General features: G+C 38.1%; 1 protein-coding gene across 7 annotated transcripts in view; it reads left to right on the forward strand.

The window, feature by feature from the left end:
* The window catches only part of LOC107867438 (protein FAM91A1), a 39,068-nt gene extending 18,679 nt beyond the window's left edge, over positions 1 to 20,389 (forward strand). For 2 of the 7 annotated variants that reach the window (XM_016713668.2, XM_016713669.2), the window contains exons 8-13: positions 12,900 to 12,960; positions 13,050 to 13,432; positions 14,180 to 15,737; positions 18,425 to 18,834; positions 19,666 to 19,726; positions 19,924 to 20,389. In XM_016713668.2, the coding sequence (XP_016569154.2) occupies positions 12,900 to 12,960; positions 13,050 to 13,432; positions 14,180 to 15,737; positions 18,425 to 18,671 (2,249 nt within the window). In that variant the 3' untranslated portion in view covers positions 18,672 to 18,834; positions 19,666 to 19,726; positions 19,924 to 20,389. The remainder of the gene's footprint in view (positions 1 to 12,899; positions 12,961 to 13,049; positions 13,433 to 14,179; positions 15,738 to 18,424; positions 18,835 to 19,665; positions 19,727 to 19,923) is intronic. The other 5 variants (XM_047410974.1, XM_047410972.1, XM_047410975.1 and 2 more) reach the window with 5 other exon arrangements.
* The last annotated feature ends 3,965 nt before the right edge of the window (positions 20,390 to 24,354 follow it).

Genomic DNA, 24,354 nt, shown 5'->3' on the forward strand with positions numbered 1-24,354 from the left:
TGAAAAATAAATGAATGATGGCTGACGATGTGTTGGTGCTAGTTGGAGATATTATTAGTTATGGTGGTGGAGATGGTTGTTAGTAGAGATAAATTATAGCGATGATAGTGATTGAAGTGATGGTAGAGGTGGCGTTACTAGGAACAATGGTGGTGCCTGTCGAAGAATGTGTGGAGGTTGTGATGTATTAGTGGTAGTTAGCGGTGGTGCTAGTTGTGATAGATGAGGTCAATGGTAGGGATTGGCCGGTAGTGGTTGATGATGGTGGTGTTGTTGACGGCGGTGGTGGCGTTAAATATAATTAGAATAATAGAGGTAGTAGGTGTGGTAACGGTTTACAATAGTGGTTGGTAGCGATATTTGTTGTCGATGGTGGTTGTGATGGTGAAGGTGGTTGGTGGTGGTTGACAATGATGGCGGGGCAGAGGTGGTGACGGATGATTATGAGTAGAGTGACGGTGAATATTATCCAACACCAGAATACCTCTTCAGACCTATTAAGATTTGATTTTAGATTTGAATGATTAAGACCTATTTAGACTAAGCTAAAATCTTAATAAAAAACAAATGCATTTAATGGTTTGAAGTTTGAATCATTCTGATTCAGGCCTCCATTAAGTGCAAACAAATGAGCTCTAAGAGTAGGATTCCTGATTATCAGCTGAGCTTTTAAGTCCTCAATCCAGAAATTCATCTACACTTCCAGTTTGTTCCAGTTTATTGAATTCCTCTACTATAATCCAACCCAACATCCCCAAACCTCACACACAATTCTTTAAACTTAGGCCAATTGATTGCACCCCTACTCAATACCAGTGAATTATACCATGTTTTAGCTACCCCACTCAAATACAAGGTAGCTTATCCACCTTCATGTGATCTGGCACTCTATAAAGTTGAAAATACCTTTCACACTTGTGAATCCATACCTTGGGTCCTGACCTTCAAATGTTGGCAATTCCCACTTAGGAGGAGGAACAGTCATCTGAGGTCTCTCAGCTCTGCTATCAAGGTCAGGTACTGATAACAACCCATCATCCCCGGAGGAGCACCTTCATACCCCCTAGGTGGTTTTCTCTCCAACTGAGTCAGACGATCCCAAATCAACTCGAGGGTACCTTGAATCTAGTTTGAGTATAAGCATACCTCGCTGCGAGTCCACTATTTCATTTGGTAATTGATCATGTTGTTGCAGTTTTTTATCCATGAATTTTATCCTTGTTCCTTTGGCCATAGTTAACAAGGGTCGCAGAACTGAGGCTCTGATACCAGATTGTTATAAATTAACAACTGAGGTCTCCCAGCTCTGCCATCAAGCCCAGATACTGATAACAGCCCATCACCCTCTAGAGGAGCACCTTCATACCCCCTAGGTGGTCTTCTCTCCAACTGAGTCAAACGATCCAAAATCAACTTGAGTACCTTGAATCCCAGTTTGAGTATTGAGCATACCTCGTTGCTAGTCCACTATTTCATCCAGTAATTGATCATGTTGTGATACATGAAATAAAGATTGAAAGACATATATAGCTGGAAATGAAGATAAAAAGAAGTCAGTCCACCTCAGCAACTGGTTCTGGAAAGTAGTTATAACTGCCAATCAGTTAGGCAGTTTCTATTGTTCAATGTTCATTCTCAAATCTGTTAAAAGTAGTTACAATTGTGTTCATAGTGTATTCCATTTTTAGATAAATAGGGAATTTGTACAATACAGAATCATCAATAAGAATATCAATTTTTCTTCTAAAATTCCCTCTATTCTATTCTTTTCTTTCTCTTCTCTCTTCTCAATTCATCATCTTGAGCTGAAATCTCGAACCCGGTTCCTGAATCAGCCTGCAAATCTCGAGTTATTCTCTATAACTCCTACATTTGTGTAACATTGGTATCAGGGCCAGTCGAATTCTTGGCAACCATGACGAAAACAACAAGATCCATTGATAGTTCTCCAGCTGAAATGGGGAAATAAGGGATATGCTACAGAAATTGACAACGGATATGGGAACTTTGACAGGGGAGGTCACTAGCTTGAAAAGAGTGGATCAAGCAGTGATGGAATTGAAGGAGCAGTTAGTGCAATCAGGAGAAAATAGGAGGGAGAAATCTCCTGTGGATAGAGCAGGTCCCTCTGGACCTCGACATTCAGAAGAAAGAGGGCAAGATAAAAGCCCTGCAAGCTATAACACTCACAACTCCAATTTCTCAAGATGGCCGAGAATGGATTGTTTGAGTTTTTTTAGGGATGATTTACGATCTTGGTTGTTCAAAATTGAACAATTCTTCTCCATGGAAAATGTTGCTAATGAGGATAAGGTTTCGATTGCAGCTTTGCAGTTGGAGGGAGAGCCATTCAGTGGCATTTATCTTTTATGAGGTATAGGCAATATTTGCAACCGCCTACATAGACTTAGTACGTAATGGCTATGGTGGGTAGGTTTGGTACTGACTTTGATGACCCTATGGAGGAGCTGAAAAAGATCAAACAGATGGGGAGCGTGAAAGAATATCAGGCTGTATTTGAAAAGTATTTGACTAGGGTCAAATTGTTAGAAGAAAATGCTATTAGTTGTTACATTGGGGGTTTGAAACCTGAACGGAACATTGCTGTGAAGATTACTCAGCCTACATCACTTTCACAGGTGTATAAGAGTGCAAGAATGCAAGAAGCATATCTTACTGCCATCAAACCATCCAGTGGATTCCATAGTTTCAGCATATCTAAGAGTTCAACTGAGTAGAGGTTGCAGTGTAAACTAGGACTATTACCAACTCCAACTACTGGTTATGCAGGCCACAAAAAAGTGTTAACAGGAGAACATTGAGTATCGAAGAAATGAATGACGGGACTGTTAACAGGAGTATTGAGTTCTCCTGAGTATTGAAGAAAAGGTCTTTGTTACTTCTGTGATGAGAGGTACATTTTTGGTCATAAATGCAAGACTGTTAAGTAGTTGTACTTGCTCGAAATAGAGGAGCAGGATGAGGGTAGTGATGACTAGATTTTGGAAATGGTAGACCAAGTCAAGAAGTGGAGATGACCAACACAATGGAGCAACTGGAAATTTCTATTCATGCTTTAAATAGTTCCTTAAGATATAGGACCTTGAAAGTGACTGGCACTTTAAAAAGCCTTTACACATCTTGATTGATACTAGTAGTTCACACAACTTTATTGACCCTGAGTTAGTACAACAATTGGGGTGCCCTATCAGATCAGTTCTTCCAGAAAAAGTTGCAGTAGCCAATGGAAATGACATGCAAGTTGACAAGATGTGCACTATATCTTGGTTGTCACAAGGAGCTAAGTTCTCTGCTGATTTCTTGTTGTTACCACTAGGTTTTTGTGGGGTGGTTTTAGGGTTTTAATGGCTGCTCACCTTGGGGCATATTAAGATGAATTTAAGAAACTCACCAGGGAATTCTACTACAAAGGGAAGAAACATTGTCTCAGAGGTGCAGGAAGTCAAGTCATTGCCTCAGGAGTTGGATAAATGGCTAAGTTTTCAGGTAATCAGTCTCAACTATGCATGATCTAAGTAGTTCCTTCTATGAATAGTGATGTACAATGGTATGCCATTGAAACTAAGAACAACCTAAAAAAGATGCAAGGTTATTAAGTCTATTGCTGTAATTTCAACCTTTGTTTACAAAACCTACTCGGTTACCACCTTCTAGAGGTGTTTTTGACCATAGGATTGTGTTAAACCATGGTACTGAACCTGTAAACAAGAGACCATATAGATATCCATCCGTGAAAAAGGATATCATTGAAGGGTTAATACAACAAATGTTTCATCAAGGGATCATACAACCTAGTTGTAGTCCTTTTACTTCTCCTGTTGTTTTAGTTGGGAAGAAGGATGGTTCTTGGAGTATGTGTGTGGACTATAGAGATTTAAATAAACATATTGTCAAGAACAAGTTCTCAATTCCTATTGTTGAAGACTTGTTAGATGAGTTGGGAGGGTCCAAGATCTTTTCTAAGATTGACCTCAGGTCTGTGTACCATCAGCTGAGAATAGCAGAGGATGATGTGCCTAAAACAACTTTTAGAACACACTCAGGTCATTTTGAATATTTGGTTATGCCATTTGGTTTATCAAATGCACCAACAACTTTCCAAGGACTGTGAATTTTGTATTTCAATCTTCATGAGGAAGTTTGTCTTAGTCTTTTTTGATGATATCCTTATATATAGCAAGAGCTTGGAAGATCACTTGTTGCATGTTCCAACTGTTTTTGAAGTTATGATGCAGCACTAGTTGTATGCTAAAGAAAGTAAATTTTTCTTTGGGGTGTTGAGAATCGAGTATCTTGGCCATTTTATTACTGAACATGGAGTGTCCACTGATCCTCAAAAGGTGAATGTTGTGCAAAATTGGACTATTCCTACTACTCTTAAGCAGCTAAGAGGATTTTTGGGATTAGTCGGATATTATAGGAGGTTCATCCAAGGATTTGGTATAATTGCTAGACCATTAACAAACCTTTTGAAGAGGGACAATTTTAAATGGTCTAATGAAGCAACTGCTGCATTTGCAACTCTTAAGGAAAGATTTACTCAGGCTCTTGTTTTAGCTTTTTAGCTTTACCTGATGCTACTAAGCTTTTTATTGTGGAAACTGACGCAAGTGGGATTGGTATTAGTGTTGTTCTCATGCAAGAGGGCCATCTCATTGCTTTTATTAGCAAAGCACTTGCCCCTAAACATGCAACCATGTCAGTATATGATAGTGTTATTGGCTATTGTGCAGGCTGTTACCAAATGGTCATAATATCTTCTTGGTCAAAAGTTTGTCATTAGAAATGATCAAAAAGCTTTGAAGTTTTTAATGGAACAAAAGTTGCATACTAACTCTCAACTCTTATGGTTGACTAAACTAATGCCATTTGACTACACAACTGAATATAAGAGGGACGGAAAACAAAGTAGCTGATGCTTTATCAAGGGTGATAGGTGCTGAACTTATGTCATTGGTGCTATCTACTGTTACTTGTGATCTTTTCCAGGTCATAATTGATAGTTGGTTGGCTGACCATGAGACACAAGCTCTTATTCATCAACTCCAGGCCTCTCCTAGTACTCTCAAGCAGTATACTTTGTGTAATAATCAGTTAAGGAGGAAAGGAAGACTTGTGGTGGGAAATGACCACCAGCTGAGAATCATCACCTTGTGGTATTCTTCCCCACTGGGTGGCCACTTAGGCATAGAAGCCACCTTGAAGAGATTGTTGCCTCTTTTCTACTGGAAAGAGCTCAGATCTGATGTTCAGAAGTTTATTCATGCTTGTGATGTGTGTCAAAAGAACAAAGTAGACTTAGCAGCTTCTCCTGGTTTATTGCAACCGTTGGTCATACCTGATGTAGTTTGGTCTCAAATCAGTATGGATTTTATCACTGGACTTCCTAAATTCTAGAGGTTATGAAGTCATATTGGTGGTGGTTGACAGGTTAAGCAAATATGCTCATTTCATGGCTTTTAAACACTCTTAAACTGCTGCATCTGTTGCTCAGGTATTTCTGGATATGGTAGTGAAACTTCATGGTCTTCCCGATGCAATTACTAGTGACAGAGATGCTATTTTCCTCGGCACCTTTTGGCAGGAGTTATTCACCTTACAAGGGGTCCATCTACACACATCATCAGCGTACCACCCTAAGTCTGATGACCAAACTGAAGTACTGAGCATATGTTTGGAGACATATTTGAGGTGTTTCTGTAGTGAAGATGCTTCTAATTGGTCAAATTGTTTAGCTATGGCTGAATACTGGTACAATATATCCTATTATTCAGCTATTCATATGACTCCATATAAAGCATTGTATGGCAGACCTCCCCCTTTGCACCTGCCTTACCTTCCTGGTGAATCAGCTTCAGTTGAAGTTGATAATTCTCTTCTCCACGGAGAAATGATTTTACAACTTCTCAAGCACCATTTGACCAGGGCTCAGCTAGGAATGAAGCAGCTCAGCTAGGAATGAAGCAGCAGGCTGACCTACATAGGAGTGACAGGTCCTTTGAAGTTGGTTATTGGGTCTACTTTAAGACTCAACCTTACAGACAACAGACTGTTTCTACTCAGTCTCATCACAAATTGTCTGCTAGTTACTATGGTCCTTTCCAGATTATCAAGAAGGTTGGGCCAGTAGCATATACTCTTTTGTTTCCTGCCGAAGTCAAGATTCACCCTACTGTACATGTGTCATTGTTGAAGAAGTGTTATGAGCTACCTGCTACTATCTCTTATCCTCCTACCTTGGATATTGCTCATCCTCATTGCCCCTCTCTGGAGAGTATTTTGCAAAGAAAGATGGTGAAGAAGGGCAATAACGCTGTTGCTCAGGTTTTGGTTAAGTGGCAAGGTCTATCGGCTGATGAGGCTACTTAGGAGTTCTACAATGCTTTGTTGACTAGGTTTCCTACTTTTAATCCTTGTGGACAAGGATCTCTTGTTGGGGGGAGTGTTGATACATGAAATAAAGATTGAAAGACATATATAGCTGGAAATAAAGATAAAAGAAGTCAGTCCACCTCAGCAACTAGTTCTTGAAAGTAGTTATAACTACCAATCAATTAGGCAGTTTCTACTGGTCAATGTTCATTCTCAAATCTGTTAAAAGTAGTTACAATTGTGTTCATAGTGTATTCCATTTTCAGATAAATAGGGAATTTGTACAATACAGAATCATCAATAAGAAATATCAGTTTTTCTTCTAAAATTTCCTCTATTCTATTCTCCTCTTTCTCTTCTCTCTTCTTCTCAATTCATCTTGAGCTGAAATCTCGAACCCGGTTCTTAAATCAGTCTGCAAATCTCGAGTTATTTTCTATAACTCCTACATTTGTGTAACATGTTGTTGCAGTTTTTCATCCATGATTTTTATCCTTGTTCCTTCAGCCATATTTAACAAAGGTCGCAGAACTGAGGCTCTGATACCAGATTGTTATGAACTAACAACTTTAATTACAAATTAAGGACAAAAAAAGAAATAAGACAGTGAAGTTTTTTGGGACAATTTTGTGATTTATCAAAAGGAAATTACAATTACAGCTAAATGGAACTAAAATAAATGTAAAATAGAAAAATGGACCTCCATTGCTAGCTTATCTGCAGGAGAAGAAAGAGAAATGTTAAATTTCTATAGTATTGAGCTGAGAGCTTGAAGAAGAGGAGTAGAAGATTCTAGAAGAAGAGTAGTTTTCATTGATTGATTTTCAGTTCGCTTGTTATGGCACTACAAGTCACATTTATAGAGTTAGTTTGCTCCTTGTGACAGCTGTATAATGACAGCTGTCACACTTAACCAACTCACTCACTCACACATACATCACACACACTAACCTCCTCTAACTAATCATCAACTTGCTAATTACACTTTACAGTATCTTAACACTCCCCCTCAAGTTGATGGCTTAAAGATGTTCTTCATTCCCAGTTTACTTAGTAGATATTCATGCTGAGTCTTCCCTAAGGCTTTTGTGAGAATATCTGCTAGTTGCTCCTCTGTAGGCACATGATTGGTCTCGATCATCTTATGACTGATTCTTTCTCTTACAAAATGACAATCTATGTCAATGTGTTTTGTCCTTTCATGGAAAATAGGATTAGCAGCAATCTGTATTGCTGCTTTATTGTCACATATCAAGTTTACAGGTTGTTTAATCTGGATTCCTAGCTCTTGAAATAGTCCAAGTAACCAGGTGATCTCTGCACTACAAGTAGCCATGCTTCTAAACTCTGCTTCTGCAGAGCTCCTTCCTGGACACGGTCTCTTGTTTCTTTGATTTCCAAGAGCTCCTTCCTGGACACGGTCTCTTGTTTCTTTGATTTCCAAGAGACTAAAGCACCTCCAAACTTTATTACATACCCAGCCACTGATCTTCTAGTTTGTAAGCAAGCACACCAGTCGGAGTCACAGTAGGCTGTCAACTTGTTCACTTCTGCAGGCATAAACAATCCCATGCCAGGATTACCTTTTATGTACCTCACTACTCTCAATGCAGCTTCCATGTGAGATGTCTTTGGAGAGTGCATGTACTGACTCAGTACCTGTACTGCAAAGGACAAGTCAGGTCTAGTCATGGTGAGATACAATAGCCTTCCTACTAGTCTTTGATATGTTGTTGGATCCTTCAGAGTTGCATCATCATCTCCTGTTCCATTGGACACATGATTGTCATATTCCACAGATGTTAGTTTCTAATTCATTTCCAGTGGTGTACTAGCAGGTTTTGATCCACTTAGTCCAGCCTCAGATATAAGTTCAAGAGCATACTTTGATTCAACACTATCCCTTCCTTGGACCTGGCTTACCTCTATGCCCAAGAAGAACTTCAGATCACCAAGATCCTTCATTTTAAACTTTTGTTGCAAATCTGATCTAGCTTGATTAATCAAGGTGAGGTTGTTTCCTGTTATTAACAGATCATCCACATAGACAAGAATAATCACTATTTCATTTGCTGATTTTTTGGTAAACAAGGAGTAGAAATAATAACTATGATTTAACCTCATTTGTGAGAGAGCATCAGTCAATTTCTTATTCCACTGTCTAGGGGCCTGTTTTAGACCATACAAGGACTTGTGTAATTTGCAGACTTTCTGAATCTCCCCGTCTGCAAAAACCATCAGGAATAAGCATGTAGACCTCTTCTGACAAATCACCATTAAGAAAAGCATTGTGCACATCCATTTGAAAAATCAACCATTGTCAAGAAGCAGCAAGAGCAATAAGGGATCTTACAGTCACCATCTTTGCCACAGGAGAGAGTATCTGTGTAATCAACCCCAGCCTGTTGACTATAGCCCTTAGCTACTAGTTTGGCTTTATACCTTTCTACCTCTCCATTTGCCTTGTACTTTACTTTGTATACCCATCTACAACCAATAGGAACTTTACCAGGTGGCAAGTCAACAATAGACCAAGTATGATTCTCCTCAAGAGCTGCAATCTCCAGCTTCATAGCCTCAACCCAAGAGGGATCTTTGGAGGCTTCAAGAAAAGTGGAGAGTATGTGACATAGAAAGATAATGGATACAAACATTGGTGAGTTGAGACAGGCTTGGTAGTGATAAAGTCATGGATCCAAATGGGAGGTTTCTTATGTCTGGTGGATTTTCTGAGAAGGGGAGGGTAAGAATGAGATGCAGAGGGGTGAGTAGGAGCTGAGGGTGAAGGTACAGGGCCATGCTCCAGCTCAGGAGAGACTGGAGAAGAAGTAGAAAAAGGAATGGAGGGGAAAGAGAAAAAAGGAACTGAATGATCAACAAGAGTGGACTGAAGGTCAGGAAACAATTGAGAGTCAGTGATAACTCGGTGAAGGAAAGGAATAGTGGACTCTTGAAAGGTGACATTTCTACTAGTAAAGAATGGTCTGGTATGAAGATCATATAGTTTGTACCCTTTCTGGGTGGATGAGTAGGCCATAAGGACACAAGGAATTGCTTTAGCAGCAAACTTATCTGAACAATGAGGACTAGAGGCATAGCCTAAACAACCAAAGGCACCTGTTGATGGAGGATTTCATAGGGAGATTTATAGTGAAGTATTTTTGAGGGAATTCTATTCAGCAAATACACAGCAGTCTCAACACATTCACCCCAAAGCTTGAGAGGTACACCTGCTTGAAATCTGAGGGATCTTGCAACTCCCAAAATAGTTCTGTGTTTTCTTTCCACCACCCCATTCTGCTGAGGGATATAGACACAAGAAGTTTGATGCAAAATACCAAGATTAGACATAAGAGATTTAAATTCATGACTGAAGAACTCACAGCCATTATCAGTTCTCAGAATTTTCACAGAAGTAGAAAACAAGTTTTGTAGTCTAGTTAGAAAATCTTTGAGTACAACTATCACTTCAGACTTAAATTGGATAAGAAACAACCAAGTGAATCTAGAATGATCATCAACAATGGTAACAAAGAATCTTTTTTTATCATAGGTAGGCACTCTATAAGGTCCCCATATATCACAATGAAGTAGATGAAAGGGAGTCTTAGACACAGAGATGCTATGCTGAAAAGGAAGTTTAGTCAGCTTAGCAAGGGGACACACAGTGCATATGTGATCTTCAAACTTCAAATGACTTAGTTCAGCATGCCTTTTAAGCACCTCAACAGGTGCATGACCCACTCTTTTATGCCATAGAACACTGGAATCAGAAAGCAACTTCACATTATTGGCACACTTGTTTGCACTTGTAGGTTTAGAGGAAGCATTTGGGAGAATGTAAAGCCCTTGATCTTCTTTACCAATCCCCAGCACCATGCCAGTAGAGAGATCCTGGAAGATGCAGAAGTCAGGAAAAAAATTCACTGAACATTGCAACTCCTTGGTAAGTTTTGATATAGCTAGAAGATTATATTTAAACTTAGGCAGATATAAACATCAGTAATGAGGGAATTGTTGAGTACACCAGAGGTGCCTTTGTGAGAGACTGGAACCTCATCACCTGTTGGAAGATAGACCTTACTTTGTGAAGACTGAGGCATTTTATGATAACTATGCAGCATATCAGGATTGGAAACCATATGATTAGTAGCACCAGAGTCAATAATCCACCTATCACTTACAGTAGGACTAGTTGGAGTTATCATGATACCTGCATTTGCTGCAGGGGAAATGGAATCCTTGTCCTCCTTCCCTTTGTTGAGCAGCATGACAGGTTGTTGATATTGTTGTGGTGTAAAATGTGGAGTAGGAGTTGAAGTAGTCTGGGATGAATTCGCTTGAGATAGCTTATCACTAGTAGAGTATGTGTCCACAGGGAATGCAGAGTCTACCATACGTTGTGCATACTGTCCTGATCCTTTCTTCTTGGACTTGGGCCAATCTGATGGGTAACCAATCAGCTTGAAACATTGATCCTTAGTATGACCATTATAACCACAGAACTCACAAACCACTGGTGGTCTTTTCTGTGGAGCACATCTATAGGTGGAAGCTGGTGGTCTTCCCTCATAGATACCTGCAGTCTTAACTGAACTTGTACCTCCTGAACCGCCAGGACCTAGATATCCACCTTTGCCTTTGTAACCTGGTTTATGGGTAAAGAGAGCTGCTGCATCCAGTGTATCACTAAGATGTCCCACAAAGGAACCAGAAGCTAGAAGCTAGATCTCTGGCTTTCATGATCCACAATCATGGAGTACACTTTGCTAATGGATGGTACAGGGGTCATTAATAGGATTTGGCTTCTACACTGAGAGTATGTTTCATTTAGACCCATTAGGAACTGTAATACTCTTTGATAATCAAAGTGTTGGGCATAACTTCTAGATTCAGAGCAGCTGCATCTAGGAGAAGGTATAAGAGCATCAAATTCATCCCAAAGAGTTCTCATTTGAGAAAAATCATCAGCAGCTGACAGAGTTCCCTGAGAGAGGGTCACAATTTCTCTATGCAAGTAGAATACTCTAGAGCCATTCACCTTATCAAACTTCTCCTTTAAATCTATCCACACATTATGAGCATTAGAGGCATAGATAATACTACTCAACAGATCCTTTCGTACTGAATTCATAATCCATGACAAAACAACAGCATTAACTCTCTCTGACTGATCATGTACTGATTCATCAAAGTGATTTTTAGGATATCTCCCATTAACAAAGCCTATTTTGTTCTTGCCTATGAGACTCAACGCCATAGATCTACTCCACAGGGCATAATTTTCAGTGCCAGTAAGCTGGATAGAAATAAGAGAGCTACCTGGAGTGTCGTTTGGATGCAAATACAGAGGATGATTGTGGTCAATTTCAATTGTACCAGCTGAAGTAGGTATATTTCCAGGGGCTGCAGTTGTAGTTGAAGGATCTGCAGCTGAGTTTCGAGTAACCACCATTAAAGCTCACTGTAAGCAATAGAACAGTAGCTGCTATTCTCACTGATCAGGTGAAATCGATAGTCTCTAGTACCAATTACAGCTAGTGATCAGTAGTGGCTTTGATACCATGTTAAATTTCTATAGTATTGAGCTGAGAGCTTGAAGAAGAGGAGTAGAAGATTCTAGAAGAATAGTAGTTTTCATTGATTGATTTTCAGTTCGCTTGTTATGGCACTACAAGTCACATTTATTGAGTTAGTTTGCTCCTTGTGACAGCTGTATAATGAAAGCTGTCACACTTAACCAACTCACTCACTCACACATACATCGCACACACTAACCTCCTCTAACTAATCATCAACTTGCTAATTACACTTTACACTATCTTAACAAGAAAAGAAATGGGAGAAGTGTGACAATTACTGGAATTTTCGAATGCCTCTCTCTCAGATGTCAGTCTGTTGATAGCAACATCCAACATGATCTCAGCCATTGCTTCTCATTCATCGGAAATAAATCCTGACCCCTTATTTTAAGTTGCGGTTAATACTGTTCACTGCCTCTTCTTTATTTATCTCCTCTTTAACCTCTATTCATAACAAACATATTACATATAAAAGAACCTTTGCTCGTACATAAGGTGATATTTTTGATTTCCCAAATAGGCTGCTTATACTAAGAACAAAGAAGGGAAAAGAGTTCCAAAAATGGAGCCTTGTTCATTCCAAATGAAATTGTTGATTAATTTATCATGGTGAAGATACTCATATAGATGTCTTCCATGACCTATTGACCGTAATTCAATTTTGTACCATTAGATTTTTAATGCCCTTCCTATAAGATAAGACATCATGTCTTGCTGAATTAGAAATTGAGCTTTTGCTAGAGATTAAGTCAGGAACAATTAGTTCAATGAAGAGATGACACTCCTGTGGTTTAATTGTTCATTGGTATATGACTATTTGTCAAATTATTTAGCAGATAAATTCTGCTTATGCTTGCACTTTTGTACTATCTGCCGAATCCTTTCATCTGAGATCTTAGGTTGTTCATACACAAAACATTGCAGTTTCAAGGCTCGAAGGATTTGTTTCAAACCGAGAGCAGTCCTATGAAGATCCAATTGAAGAGTAAGGCACTTTCCTTTTAACTCAGGAATCTCATATAATATTTCCATGTGGTATACATCTATATATAATATGTCATCTCTGTTATCCAGGTTGTTGTATGCTGTTTTTGTGGTTTCAAGTGAGAATTCAACTGTTGCTGAATTGGCTGCAACATTACAGGCTGATCTTTCTCAACTTCAAGCAGCTGCATCTTTTGCTTGCCGATTAGGATGGGCTGTCAAACTAATTGACCCAGCATCTATTCTGCAAGACCCTAATGTCCCGGGGTCACCTAAGAGCCTTCTGTGTGACAAGGAAGATGGTTCTCATGCTAGCTTGGGCTCTGCAAACGTGTCCACTGATGGCAGTGCTTTTCAGCAAGTAGACATTCCATGGACAGAAAATAATAGCATGAGTTCTGGTTATGCTCGGGTTGCTTTTCTTGTTGATGCTAATATTACTTCTTACCTTATGATGGGATCTGTATCACCAGGTTTCTCTACTCTCAACTATATTTTCGTGTTCCTTGTTCCCATAACTTTGACAAATCCCATAAAATAAATAGGTCCTGGAATGGTGATTCAATTCCACTTGTTATGCCTAATGCATCATAACAAGCAATTTTCAACTGGAGTTTGTAAATGAAGTGGAGTTTTTCTGATACATATGCAGTACACCTATTGAAGTTTCTGTTGTGGATGTTATGGCTGGTGTTATGTCAGCTGCAACTACTCACGTTTGTTGAAGTTCCTAATGAACTGCTACTGAGTTGCTGCCAATGAACAATATAGTTGTATGTGAAAACCAGTTTTCCTGCAAGTTTTAGGAGAAAGCTTAGTTTATTCTTGAGAAACATGGCAGATCTTCCCAAAAAAAATTTGTCATGCAATTTGAGAGTAGCATCTTTCGCCACAGTTCAAGATTGTTTGTTCTGGGTTTAGAGCACCTTTCTTATGCAGCTCAACATCTTTCCCCTGATTAGGTTGTAAGGACCTTATTGTTTGATGTTTTCCGTACTGTATATTCTTGAAGTTATATAACTGTTTCCATATGCTATGTATGATTGTAAATCAAATCTATACTTTGTGTTTCAATTTGATGCTATTGACACGTTTCATGGATGGATTTCAAGTTCATTTGTTTATCCTGATGCATTTCTGTGTTTGCAGTATCATAGTATCATGTTTTTGCTCCGCGATATCTTCTGCTATGCATTTTGAATTCTGCAACTGCCTTGCAGGTCTAAAATCTCATGCGGTGACTTTATATGAAGCGGGAAAACTAGGTCATGCTAGTATTGCAGATCTTTGTAAGGATTTGGGCACACTTGAGGGGGCAAAATTTGAAGGTGAACTGCAAGAGTTTGCGAATCATGCGTTTAGTCTTCGGTGTGTCCTGGAATGTCTAACATCAGGTGGGGTTCCAGCTGAAGAAATAGAAAAGACTGGCATTATGTCTACAATAAGTGAGGATGCTAATTCAGTGACTAAGGATATTTCATTTTCTGATAGATTGGGAGATACCCATAAAGTTATATCTGATCTAAATAATGAAGATCTGCTAAATTCTGAAACACCCATACCTAAGGAGGAAGAATCTTTATCAGGAAAAAATTCTGAAGAAACAAATCAATCAGACTGGGAGTTAAAGCAGGAGATCAGTTCTGAGACTGATGATAAAGTATCTGCTGACAACTTAGATGCTGATAAAGGGGCGAGGAAACAGATAAAATACCGCGTGGACATACTCCGCTGTGAAAGCTTGGCTGCTCTCGCACCGGCTACTTTAGATCGTCTGTTTCTGCGTGATTATGACATCGTTGTATCGATGGTTCCCCTCCCCCCTTCTTCAGTTTTGCCAGGACCAAAAGGTCCTGTTAATTTTGGACCTCCCTCCCATTCATCTATGACTCCCTGGATGAAATTGGTGCTATACTCTGCAACAGCTTGTGGACCTCTATCAGTTGTTCTGATGAAAGGTCACTTGTTAAGAATGCTTCCTGCGCCATTAGCTGGCTGTGAGAAAGCACTTCTATGGTCATGGGATGGATTTTCTATTGGAGGTTTGGGGGGTAAGTCTGAAGGGAATTTGGTAAAAGGAAGTATGCTTTTACATTGTATAAACTCGCTACTCAAGCATTCTGCTGTCCTTGTGCTTCCCCTCAGCAGATATGATCTGGATGAGGCTGGAAAAGTTGTTACATTGGATATTCCCTTGCCCTTGAAAAACTCTGACGGTTCAACAGCTCAAGTAGTGGAGGAACTAGGACTGTCCTCCAAAGAAACTTTCAATCTGAATTCACTATTAGCTTGTCTGTCTAAGAAACTTAATTTCTGGACCATTGGTTTTATTCGCCTGGTAAGACTTTACAAAGATAGAGTCCAAGAAAATCTTGCTGATGAGGAGTACGAATGGGTTCCATTAAGTGTAGAATTTGGTATTCCACTGTTTAGTCCTAAATTGTGCAATCAAATATGTAAGAGATTAGTTTCCTCACAACTCCTCCAAACAGATTTATTTGGAGAGCACCATGATGCAATGCAAGAGTTAAGAAAGAGACTGCGAGATATTTGTGCCGAGTATCAGGCCACAGGTCCAACAGCGAAGTTCCTTTACCAGAAGGAGCAGCCAAAGGAATCATCCCGGCATTTTATGACCTATGCAAGTGGGAGGTGGAACCCCATTGTTGATCCTTCTTCTCCTATTTCTGGTGTCTCTGGCGAACACCACAGACTAAAACTTGCTCGTCGACAGCGATCTCGAACGGAAGTTCTGAGTTTTGATGGCAATATTCTGAGGTGCATTTTGATCTCTCTCTCTCACATTTCACAGATTGGTTATACTTTTCTTACTATATTTTTATATTAGAATTTCTGACATATTTCACTTAAGCTTTGGTATCTGTACTGTATAGTGGACTAATTAAGTGCTGTACTCAAAGGGCTTGTGAAGTTAGTTTTCACTTTTGCATTGCATGTCGCACTGAGACTCAGTGGAAGGATAGTTGTTCTACAATTTTGGAAGGGAACCACAAAAGCTTTCTTCTAACCTTCTGTACAAAATCAAAGTGCAACTGGAAAGGCAAAAACAGTTGTATAAAATTGCTTACAAGTAACAAGAGGCTCTTATTTGGTGAAATACTTCAACAAACTTAATTTACTAAACTAAACATTTTAACTAACATAATAATGTGAAAGAAATGAGATTTCTCTGAATAGTCATTTGACTATTGAAATAGGAAATGAACTATCTGAACAATTTTTAGTTTGCTTGCATGCTGCAATGAGTGAAACTAGAACTAGGAGCATAAGACATAGTTGTTGCTAACCATATCTCTTATACCTTGGCCAAAAGGGCCCAGGAGATTGCCAAGGACTTATTTAACGTTGTTCCAGATTGCTGATCCTTTGCCATGTTTTAGTAGTTTGATTTCTCGAGTTTACTGGTAGAAATTTTTTAATTAGCATGAGATCTGGAAAGTAATTCGCTTGTGAAACTGATAACCACACCGAATTGCCCATGTGAGACATAAAACTGTGAACTTACTGGTGGTCTTATATTGTTCTACGAGCACTTTCCCGTGGATTTCATCTCATCAGGATAGAAACATCTTAGGAGAAGGATGCCTGGGATAAATTTACGTCCCTAGTTAGGGGGTAGGCATTGTGGAAATACAAATATGTTTTCTTGCTGCTTGTCAGAAGGACTAAATAAAGAAGGGGTATTTTACTTAGAGTTCCTTGTTAAATTTATTTCTCTTGCTGACTGTGGAGAACAGTAATTGATGATCATTATCGAGTAATACAGCCATCATTAGTGGTGTCTTAAGATGTAAAGTTGCTTGTATAGAACACTTGGGCCGCTTGCAGAGCCGGGGTATTGTGGAAAACATGTTTTCTTGATATATGTAAGATTATAACTCTGCTACCTTTTGTGTTCAACATGCTTAGAGAGAGACAAGAAACTCGGGACATAACTCATTTCGAAGTAACCTGTGTCCTGTGGTAAAATGTTTCTGATGTTGACTTGAAGAATGGAACATTTACTAGACCACTCTCACAATTTGGTTCATGGTGGTTGTCTCTTAAAACAGAATAAATATGAAACAGTTCACTTGCTGCATATGCATTTTCGTTGAGTTGAGACATGATATGTACATCCGAGTCTCTTTTTCTTTCTTATCGTAGGTCTCTGGAAGCCTTTGACGTTTTTGGTCTCTAACCATGTGACATAATGGTATGCAATATAGTCTTTCCAGTTTGATGGCAAAGAAGTATTCAAACTTTTTAACCTGCTTCCGGCATTTAACTTTCAAGGATGCCGGGTAGCTGGCGAAGTTAAAGGACACCTACCTGATTGCATGTGAAATTTATTTTGTTTTAACCTCGAGGCATTTCTTGTGTTGCTTGAACATTTATAAATGACTGCCAAATTTTTAGAAATACGAGTTAGTCTAACATCCCTCACTTGGGATCCTTTTCCTTGTTGATACTTCATGGAAATCTATACTCTGCCAGAAGGCCTCTATAGAATTTGGAGAACTCATTGCACCTGAAAAAATAGAGGATGGACAACAAAGACTCTTAAAAAAGAACAGTAGTAAAAGAGACTCACATCCAAAATTGAAGGTGGCGGAGATGAGGATGTTGCGGTGGATGTGTGGACTTACTAGGGGTGACATGGTTAGGAATGAGATTATTCGGGAGAAGGTGGGGGTGGCGTTGGTGGAGGACAAGATGTGGGAAGTGAGGTTGAGATGGTTTGGGCATGTGATGAGGAGAGGCGTTGCTGCCCCTGTTCGTAGGTGTGAGAGGTTGGCCTTGGATGGTTTCAGGCGGGGTAGGGGTAGGCCAAAGAAATACTGGAGAGAAGTGATTAGACGTGACATGGAGCAGTTACAGCTTACCGAGGACATGACCCTAGATAGGAAGGTATGGAGGACGCATATTAAGATTGAGGGCTAATATGTGTGGTTGAGTCGTCGTCAGTAGTTAGGAGTACCTTGGGGTAGCGTGCTAGTAGTCGTAGGGCTTTATACATTGGTTGGAGCTTCTAGTTAGGTGGATTGGGGGGAGGTGTGTTTCTTTGGTTTGTTAGTATATAGTATTTTCTTGTGGGTGTTGTATTTCTGTTATTATATCTTGTTTCTTGTTCTATGACGATTTTGTTTACTATCATTGTGTCTTGAGCCGGGGGTCTATCGGAAACAGCCTCTTTACTTCTTCAGAGGTAGTGGTATGAACTACGTACATTCTACCCCCAGACCCCACTATGTGGGAATATACTGGGTTTGTTGTTGTTGTTGTTGTTGTAGTAGTAGTAAAACCAATCCATAGAGGATAATGTGCTGTTGTGAACCACTTTAGATGTTTATGTAACTTTGTTTCTGAAGCAAAGTAGTAAAGCATTGCTGGAAATTCCGAATGGCTCATATAGTTTCCTTTTTCTAAGTTTCTCTAATCATGCTTTTCAAATGAATTTGCAGATCATATGCTCTGACTCCTGTTTACGAGGCTGCCACCAGGCCAATTGAGGAATCTCCCTCAGTAACTACTGCTAAGGTTGAAAAAGATGATGCTGAGAATAAAGAAGAGATTTATCCTGGTGTAAACCTTCTATTTGATGGATCTGAGCTGCGGCCATTTGAGATAGGTGCTTGTTTGCAGGCTCGTCAACCTGTGTCTTTAATTGCAGAGGCCTCTGGAACATCTGCTATTTTTTCAGTCAAATAGAGTTAACAAGGGATATCTTCAATGTTTATGTAAGAAAGAAGTGCTCTAATGACCAATTTTTCAAGAGTTCATTGGCTACTGGACCGTGCTTTGCTGCTGCTGGTTTGTTAGGTGGGTTGTCTGTCCTTGCATTGACTTGATGACAACATGGGAAGGTATTGAGGTAACAAAGGAAATTTTGTGAAGTTATTATGTTTTAACTATTGTTTTACTAAAACGAATCTCAATCATCTCGAGGTGCTAGCTACTTCTGAATCAAGTATTATAGGTTTAAAAACATGTAATCTCAATAGCCTTGTTATAGCAAAGTCTATTTCTCACACTATTTGAACTACAATATCTGTTTTGTTTCCTTGTTGAATCTTTTGATCTTCATGACCTAGAATTTGTTTCAGAGTGCTGTCATTACTTCTCTACTAGAATCTTTTGATCTGCTTATCTGTTAGTTCTTTACTAACACGGAGAGTGCCGCCGTGCAACAGTCTGGTGCATATATTCATAGAAGGTGCTTAATAGGGACTTCTAAGTCAAATGAAGCAAAAAATGTATATTCAAGAATTTTGAGGATCTGCCATGTTGAAAGTTTTTAATTTTCATAAACCTAGAAGCCTTTATCATGTATAGAAACTTTAGTGACTCTTACCTTTCTCAAAAAAATGTGTACATAACTTTATTATCTTTGCTGGTGAGACTAGTGTGAAGCTGAAAGTTGCCTGCGGATTCTCACTTGTAACTCTAGGATTACTGAGTCAGTCTTACCAGAGCTAAGAGCAGTCTTACCAAAAAAAGAGAGAACCTCCCCTCACAATTATTGAATACCCCTTCTCAGAGGAGTTCAAACCCTGAGAAATATTTATGCTCTTTTTGAGATGAATATGGAGGTTATATGTTCCTTGTTTGAATCACTTCTTTTTTCATGATTATGATTCATCGATTTGTTGAAAGTACATCTGCTGGTACCTTCCATTGACTTTTTGCTAATGTCTCAAACTAGGACCTGACTTCTCATTGTATCAATTGGATGGGGTTTACTGATGCAGAGTCTGTTTTTCCTTGTAAGTAGCTGTTTTGATTTGGATGGAGTACTATACAGTATATGCTCTAAACTTATGTGCCTTGTATGGCTGTTAGATGTTAAAAAAGTAGGACCTTGTTTTACTTAACAAGTTCAGTGTGCAAATAGTGTCGTTACGGAATATTTCCTGTTTAGAAGTCGTCTCTTGGCACTTAGTCCCTCTTATTTCACTGGCAGGTGGTGTTTCCTATTTGCAAGAATTTGATGGATGCAGGTGTTACGCTGAGGAATTCTGTTATTATTTGGAAGGGAAGACCACGTGTATTCATAAATGGAGCTATGCTCACAAACTAGTCAAACTACACACCCTTGGATTTCAATTTTGCACATAAAATATGAGTGAAATGAAAGGTTAAAAAAATCAAACGTGTGTATTCTGTACTATGATATTGAGGCTTTTGCATTGTGAGGAACTAATGGAAGATGTTGATGTGCTGCATTTATTTCCACATGTATATCTACTGACTACTGCTATATGTGAACATCTCGTAGCTGATCATTGATGTTTAAAGCTCCATTTTTATTCAAAGGAGCTTGGAGAACTCAGTTTGAATATTTGATATGGTGTAATTTAGACAAGAAGTTGAACATTCAAAGATTGTCAAAACGAGGTTGTGATTGCAAATACTTTTGCTTTTTGCCATTTGATTTGTGTTATGGAAAACTGTGTATATGGTTTTGCGAGAAATTGTTGTGGATGAGTTGTGGTATTTAGTTTTATGGAAAGCGAAACAATTGTTGTCTGAACAGTACATTCATTAATTTGCTGTACTATTGTTTAAACGGTGAACGGGAGCCTGAGCCTTAACTGTTAAGGTTACTGTGATGTGATTATAAGGTCAGGGTTTAAGCCATGGAAATAATGACGCATGACTGCAAGAGTCAGACCGTCAACTTTTGTTTAAATGGTCAAACTTCTACATTTTTACACAATCAACTGTGACCATAGTGTTTTTGAGGTTAATTGCATGTTTCATGTAGTTTTCTTAATTTTTCTTGTAAAATAATATCTGTTCCCAAATCTTTTTGTAATAATAGCTGTGCTGTCCTGAAAAGTTAAGTTGGCTCAATAATTCTTGGCCAAAGGCATCAATAGACACTCAAACTTGTTGACAAAATTCACTTGACACCTAAACTAAGGTTTGTTTCTATCAGGCTTCTAAACCTTTCATATTTTGTTTCAATTGGGCATTTTTTTTCCTATCAGCTAAAAGTCAAAGTGTGTGTTACCTATATGTGCTGGCGTGGATAAATTAACAAATTAAAAGGTGACACATGGCATTAAAATTCAAAAATAATTTAATTTTTTTTATCACTAATTAAATTATAATATAAAAAGAATTATAATATCTTAAAAAAAAATAAAAAAAAACCCTTTCCCCCCCCCCCCCCCCTCCTCCCCCCCCCCCCCCCCCCCCCCCCCTTCCACCTTCTTCTCCAGCCCCCCCCCCCCCATCCCCCAGCTCCATCTTCATCTTTAGCCATCTTTATTCTCTATTCCATTTCTCCTTTAACAAAGTTATTATCTAACAAAGTTATTATCTTCCTTAGAATTAAATGGAATAAGAACCTCGAAATTTCAAGTTCTTTAACAAGAACCTCGAACAAGAACAAGCAAATGGAACAAGTTTCTTTAACATGAAACTTTAACAACCTCGAAACAATTTCATTCCAAAAGAAGAATTCTCTCAAAGTTACAAACTTTATTTTCAAATCCAATCATACACCACACAAACACCAGAAAAAAAACACATAAACAACGAAAAACTTCAAGAAACTCCTAACAATTCAGTGGAATTAAAAAATTAATTTTTGAAAAGGGAATTAACTTAAAGTTGAAAATTGATCACCTAAGAAATTGATTTTTGAAAAGGAAACTAAAGCAATGTTTCATTGATTTAAGTTTAAGAAAAAAAAAAGAGGAAGAAGATGAAGAGGGGGTATTGGGTAAGGGGTGGAAGAGGGAATGGCTGAGTTTTTTTTTTACAAAATGTTTTTGCTTTATTAACGATTTTTGGGTTCCATTGATTTAAGTTTAAGAAGAAAAAAAAGAGAGAGGAAGAAGATGAAGAGGGTTATCGGGTAGGGGAGAGAAAGGAAATGGTTGAGTTTTTTTTTTTACAAAAATTTTTTGCTTTATTAATGATTTTTGGGCTCCATTGATTTAAGTTTAAGAAAAAAAAAAGAAAGGAAGAAGATGAACAAAGGGTGTCGGGTGGTGGTGGTGGGGGGGGGGGGTGGAGGAGGAAGAGGGAATGATTTTTTACTTTATTAATGATTTTTGGGGCCCATGCCACTTGGCATCTTTTTAGTTGGAATTTACAAAGAAAAACAACTATTCACACGCCCCCTGCGTTTGCACAACACGTGCAGTGCCATATAGGCAAAAAATGTCCAATTGAAACAAAATGTGGGGGGTTTAGGGGCCTGATAGGAATAGGCCTTAGTTTAGATGTCTAAGTGAATTTTGACAACAAGGTTGAGTGTCTATCGAGGCCTTTAGCCATAATTCTTTGACTTTAACATGGTATGTTTCCCATGCATGTACAACATCCTTTTATTTGGATGATATCCTAACTAAATAAAGCAAATATTTTTGGAACTTTCTTTCCATATTGTCCGTGCTTGGTGAAAGAAGTACAAGCATACAGTAAACAAAGAGATTATGAGAACTAGCCCATTTGTTCTAGTAGTTACAAACACCTCACAGTAAAAAGATAAAGTGAAATCAATTTTATCGGATTAGTACTTGGTAAAAAGATAAAGTGAAATCAATTTTTTCGGATTAGTAATCGGTTACGTCAACAATAATGTTTTAGTCTCAAATAAGTTGTGTTGGAAGTAATTAGATACATAAAACATGGTTAAATTGCAGATGGTGGATGATTCGAGCTAGAGGCGAATATAGGATCTTGAATCAACATGTTCAGAGTAAGTATATTTTTACTAAATGCATTTTACTCGTATAATTTCATTAAAGATCGGGTGGGGTGGGGTGGGGGTGCATTTTTATTGTTACTATTGGTAGCTTTTAAAATTCAATCTGTCTGTCTCGGACTCAATCTTGGTAATTAGACAATAACTTATCAAGGCGATGGTCATTTTATATATGTATGTATACTGTCACACCCCTTTTTTCGCCTGAAGGGATCGAGGTCTAAGGGTTTTCCCAATTAAAGTGACGGTATTGAATAGGGATTAATTTTTATTATTTTCAGAGTTGCCACTTGAAATTGAGTTATGGTGTTTCAAGTCACCTTTTTGAATCCCTAATCAAAAGGAAATGACTCTTTTTGTTGGTCTGCGAAAACAGAAGACCGGGTAAGGAATTCTATTGACCGAGGGGAAGGTATGAGGCACCCCTCGAGTCCCGTGGTTCAAGTACGGTCGCTTTTATTGACTTATCTTGACTTAAACTATTTTGATAAATTGTGTTAAGGCTCAAACTTGCTCATTGTTATTATACTGAAAACTTGTCTATTATCTTATATTAAATAAATTGGTGAAAAGTTGAATTTGAAAAAATATTTGTCAAGGTGCATCATTGCATCCTCGAATTTTAAATGTCTCGAAAAGACGCGTACACCGCATTCTTAACTGAGACGAATATTTTGAACGTGCCTAAAACTTATCTAGCGTTAAAAAAAGGTGCCTAAAGCTTATCTAGCGTTAAAAAATATTTGTTTCATCTCTTACAAACTCGAGATAATTTTATCTATTTACATTCTCTTTTTTCGCTATTTATTTTTTTTTATTTTTTTTTTACAACAAATCTTGGATTATTCCGGAACTCGCCTCACTCCCTTAATGAATTTAAACATGAACATTCAAACATTAAAGTAAGAAACAAGAAAGTCAAATAGTCGGTAACTTAAAGGCCTAAAATAGCATGCTATCAATCATATTTTTGTTAGTTTCATGTCAACTAATTTATCAAGTCACGAAATGCTTATATATGATATCATCAAATAATTTACTGGAAATATTGATACGTTTTAAATCCTATTTTTGTGCGGTATTAAATCTAACAACTCGTTACATGATTAACCTATTTGATTCTCTAATACTTTGACTTCTAATAAAAAATAGTTAATGTTAATATAAAAGTAGAATACTTATTCTTTAGCCTCGATCTACACTCATCACACTCTTATTTATTTAATTATTATTATCATTATTAAGTCAATCCCACAATATTTATCAAATAAATACTACACCTGCACAGTCAATATTATACATACAGATAAATTTTCATTTTTCACTAACTCCTTGCATACCTACTAATACTACTTATGCGTCATTTTCATGCAATCCATACTACTATTTATACACCAATACTTAACAGGTTCTAAAAATATATATATAGAAAGTAAATGTTACTGTGACAAAACATGCACACATATACATTATGAAAACGAGAAAGTTTTAACTAACAGAACACTCACGTATGCACTGTAAAACGATAAGAATGAAGAATCGAATAAAAATAATAATAAAAAAATTAATTAAACTTTTAAGAACTACTTTGAATCAACTAAATACATCATTAAATTTTAAACATTGATTATTAATGACATGTCATCAAATCCGTTACAATATCTAAGCATA

The sequence above is a fragment of the Capsicum annuum genome, chromosome 4, assembly GCF_002878395.1.
Source record: "Capsicum annuum cultivar UCD-10X-F1 chromosome 4, UCD10Xv1.1, whole genome shotgun sequence".
Classification (NCBI taxonomy): domain Eukaryota; kingdom Viridiplantae; phylum Streptophyta; class Magnoliopsida; order Solanales; family Solanaceae; genus Capsicum; species Capsicum annuum.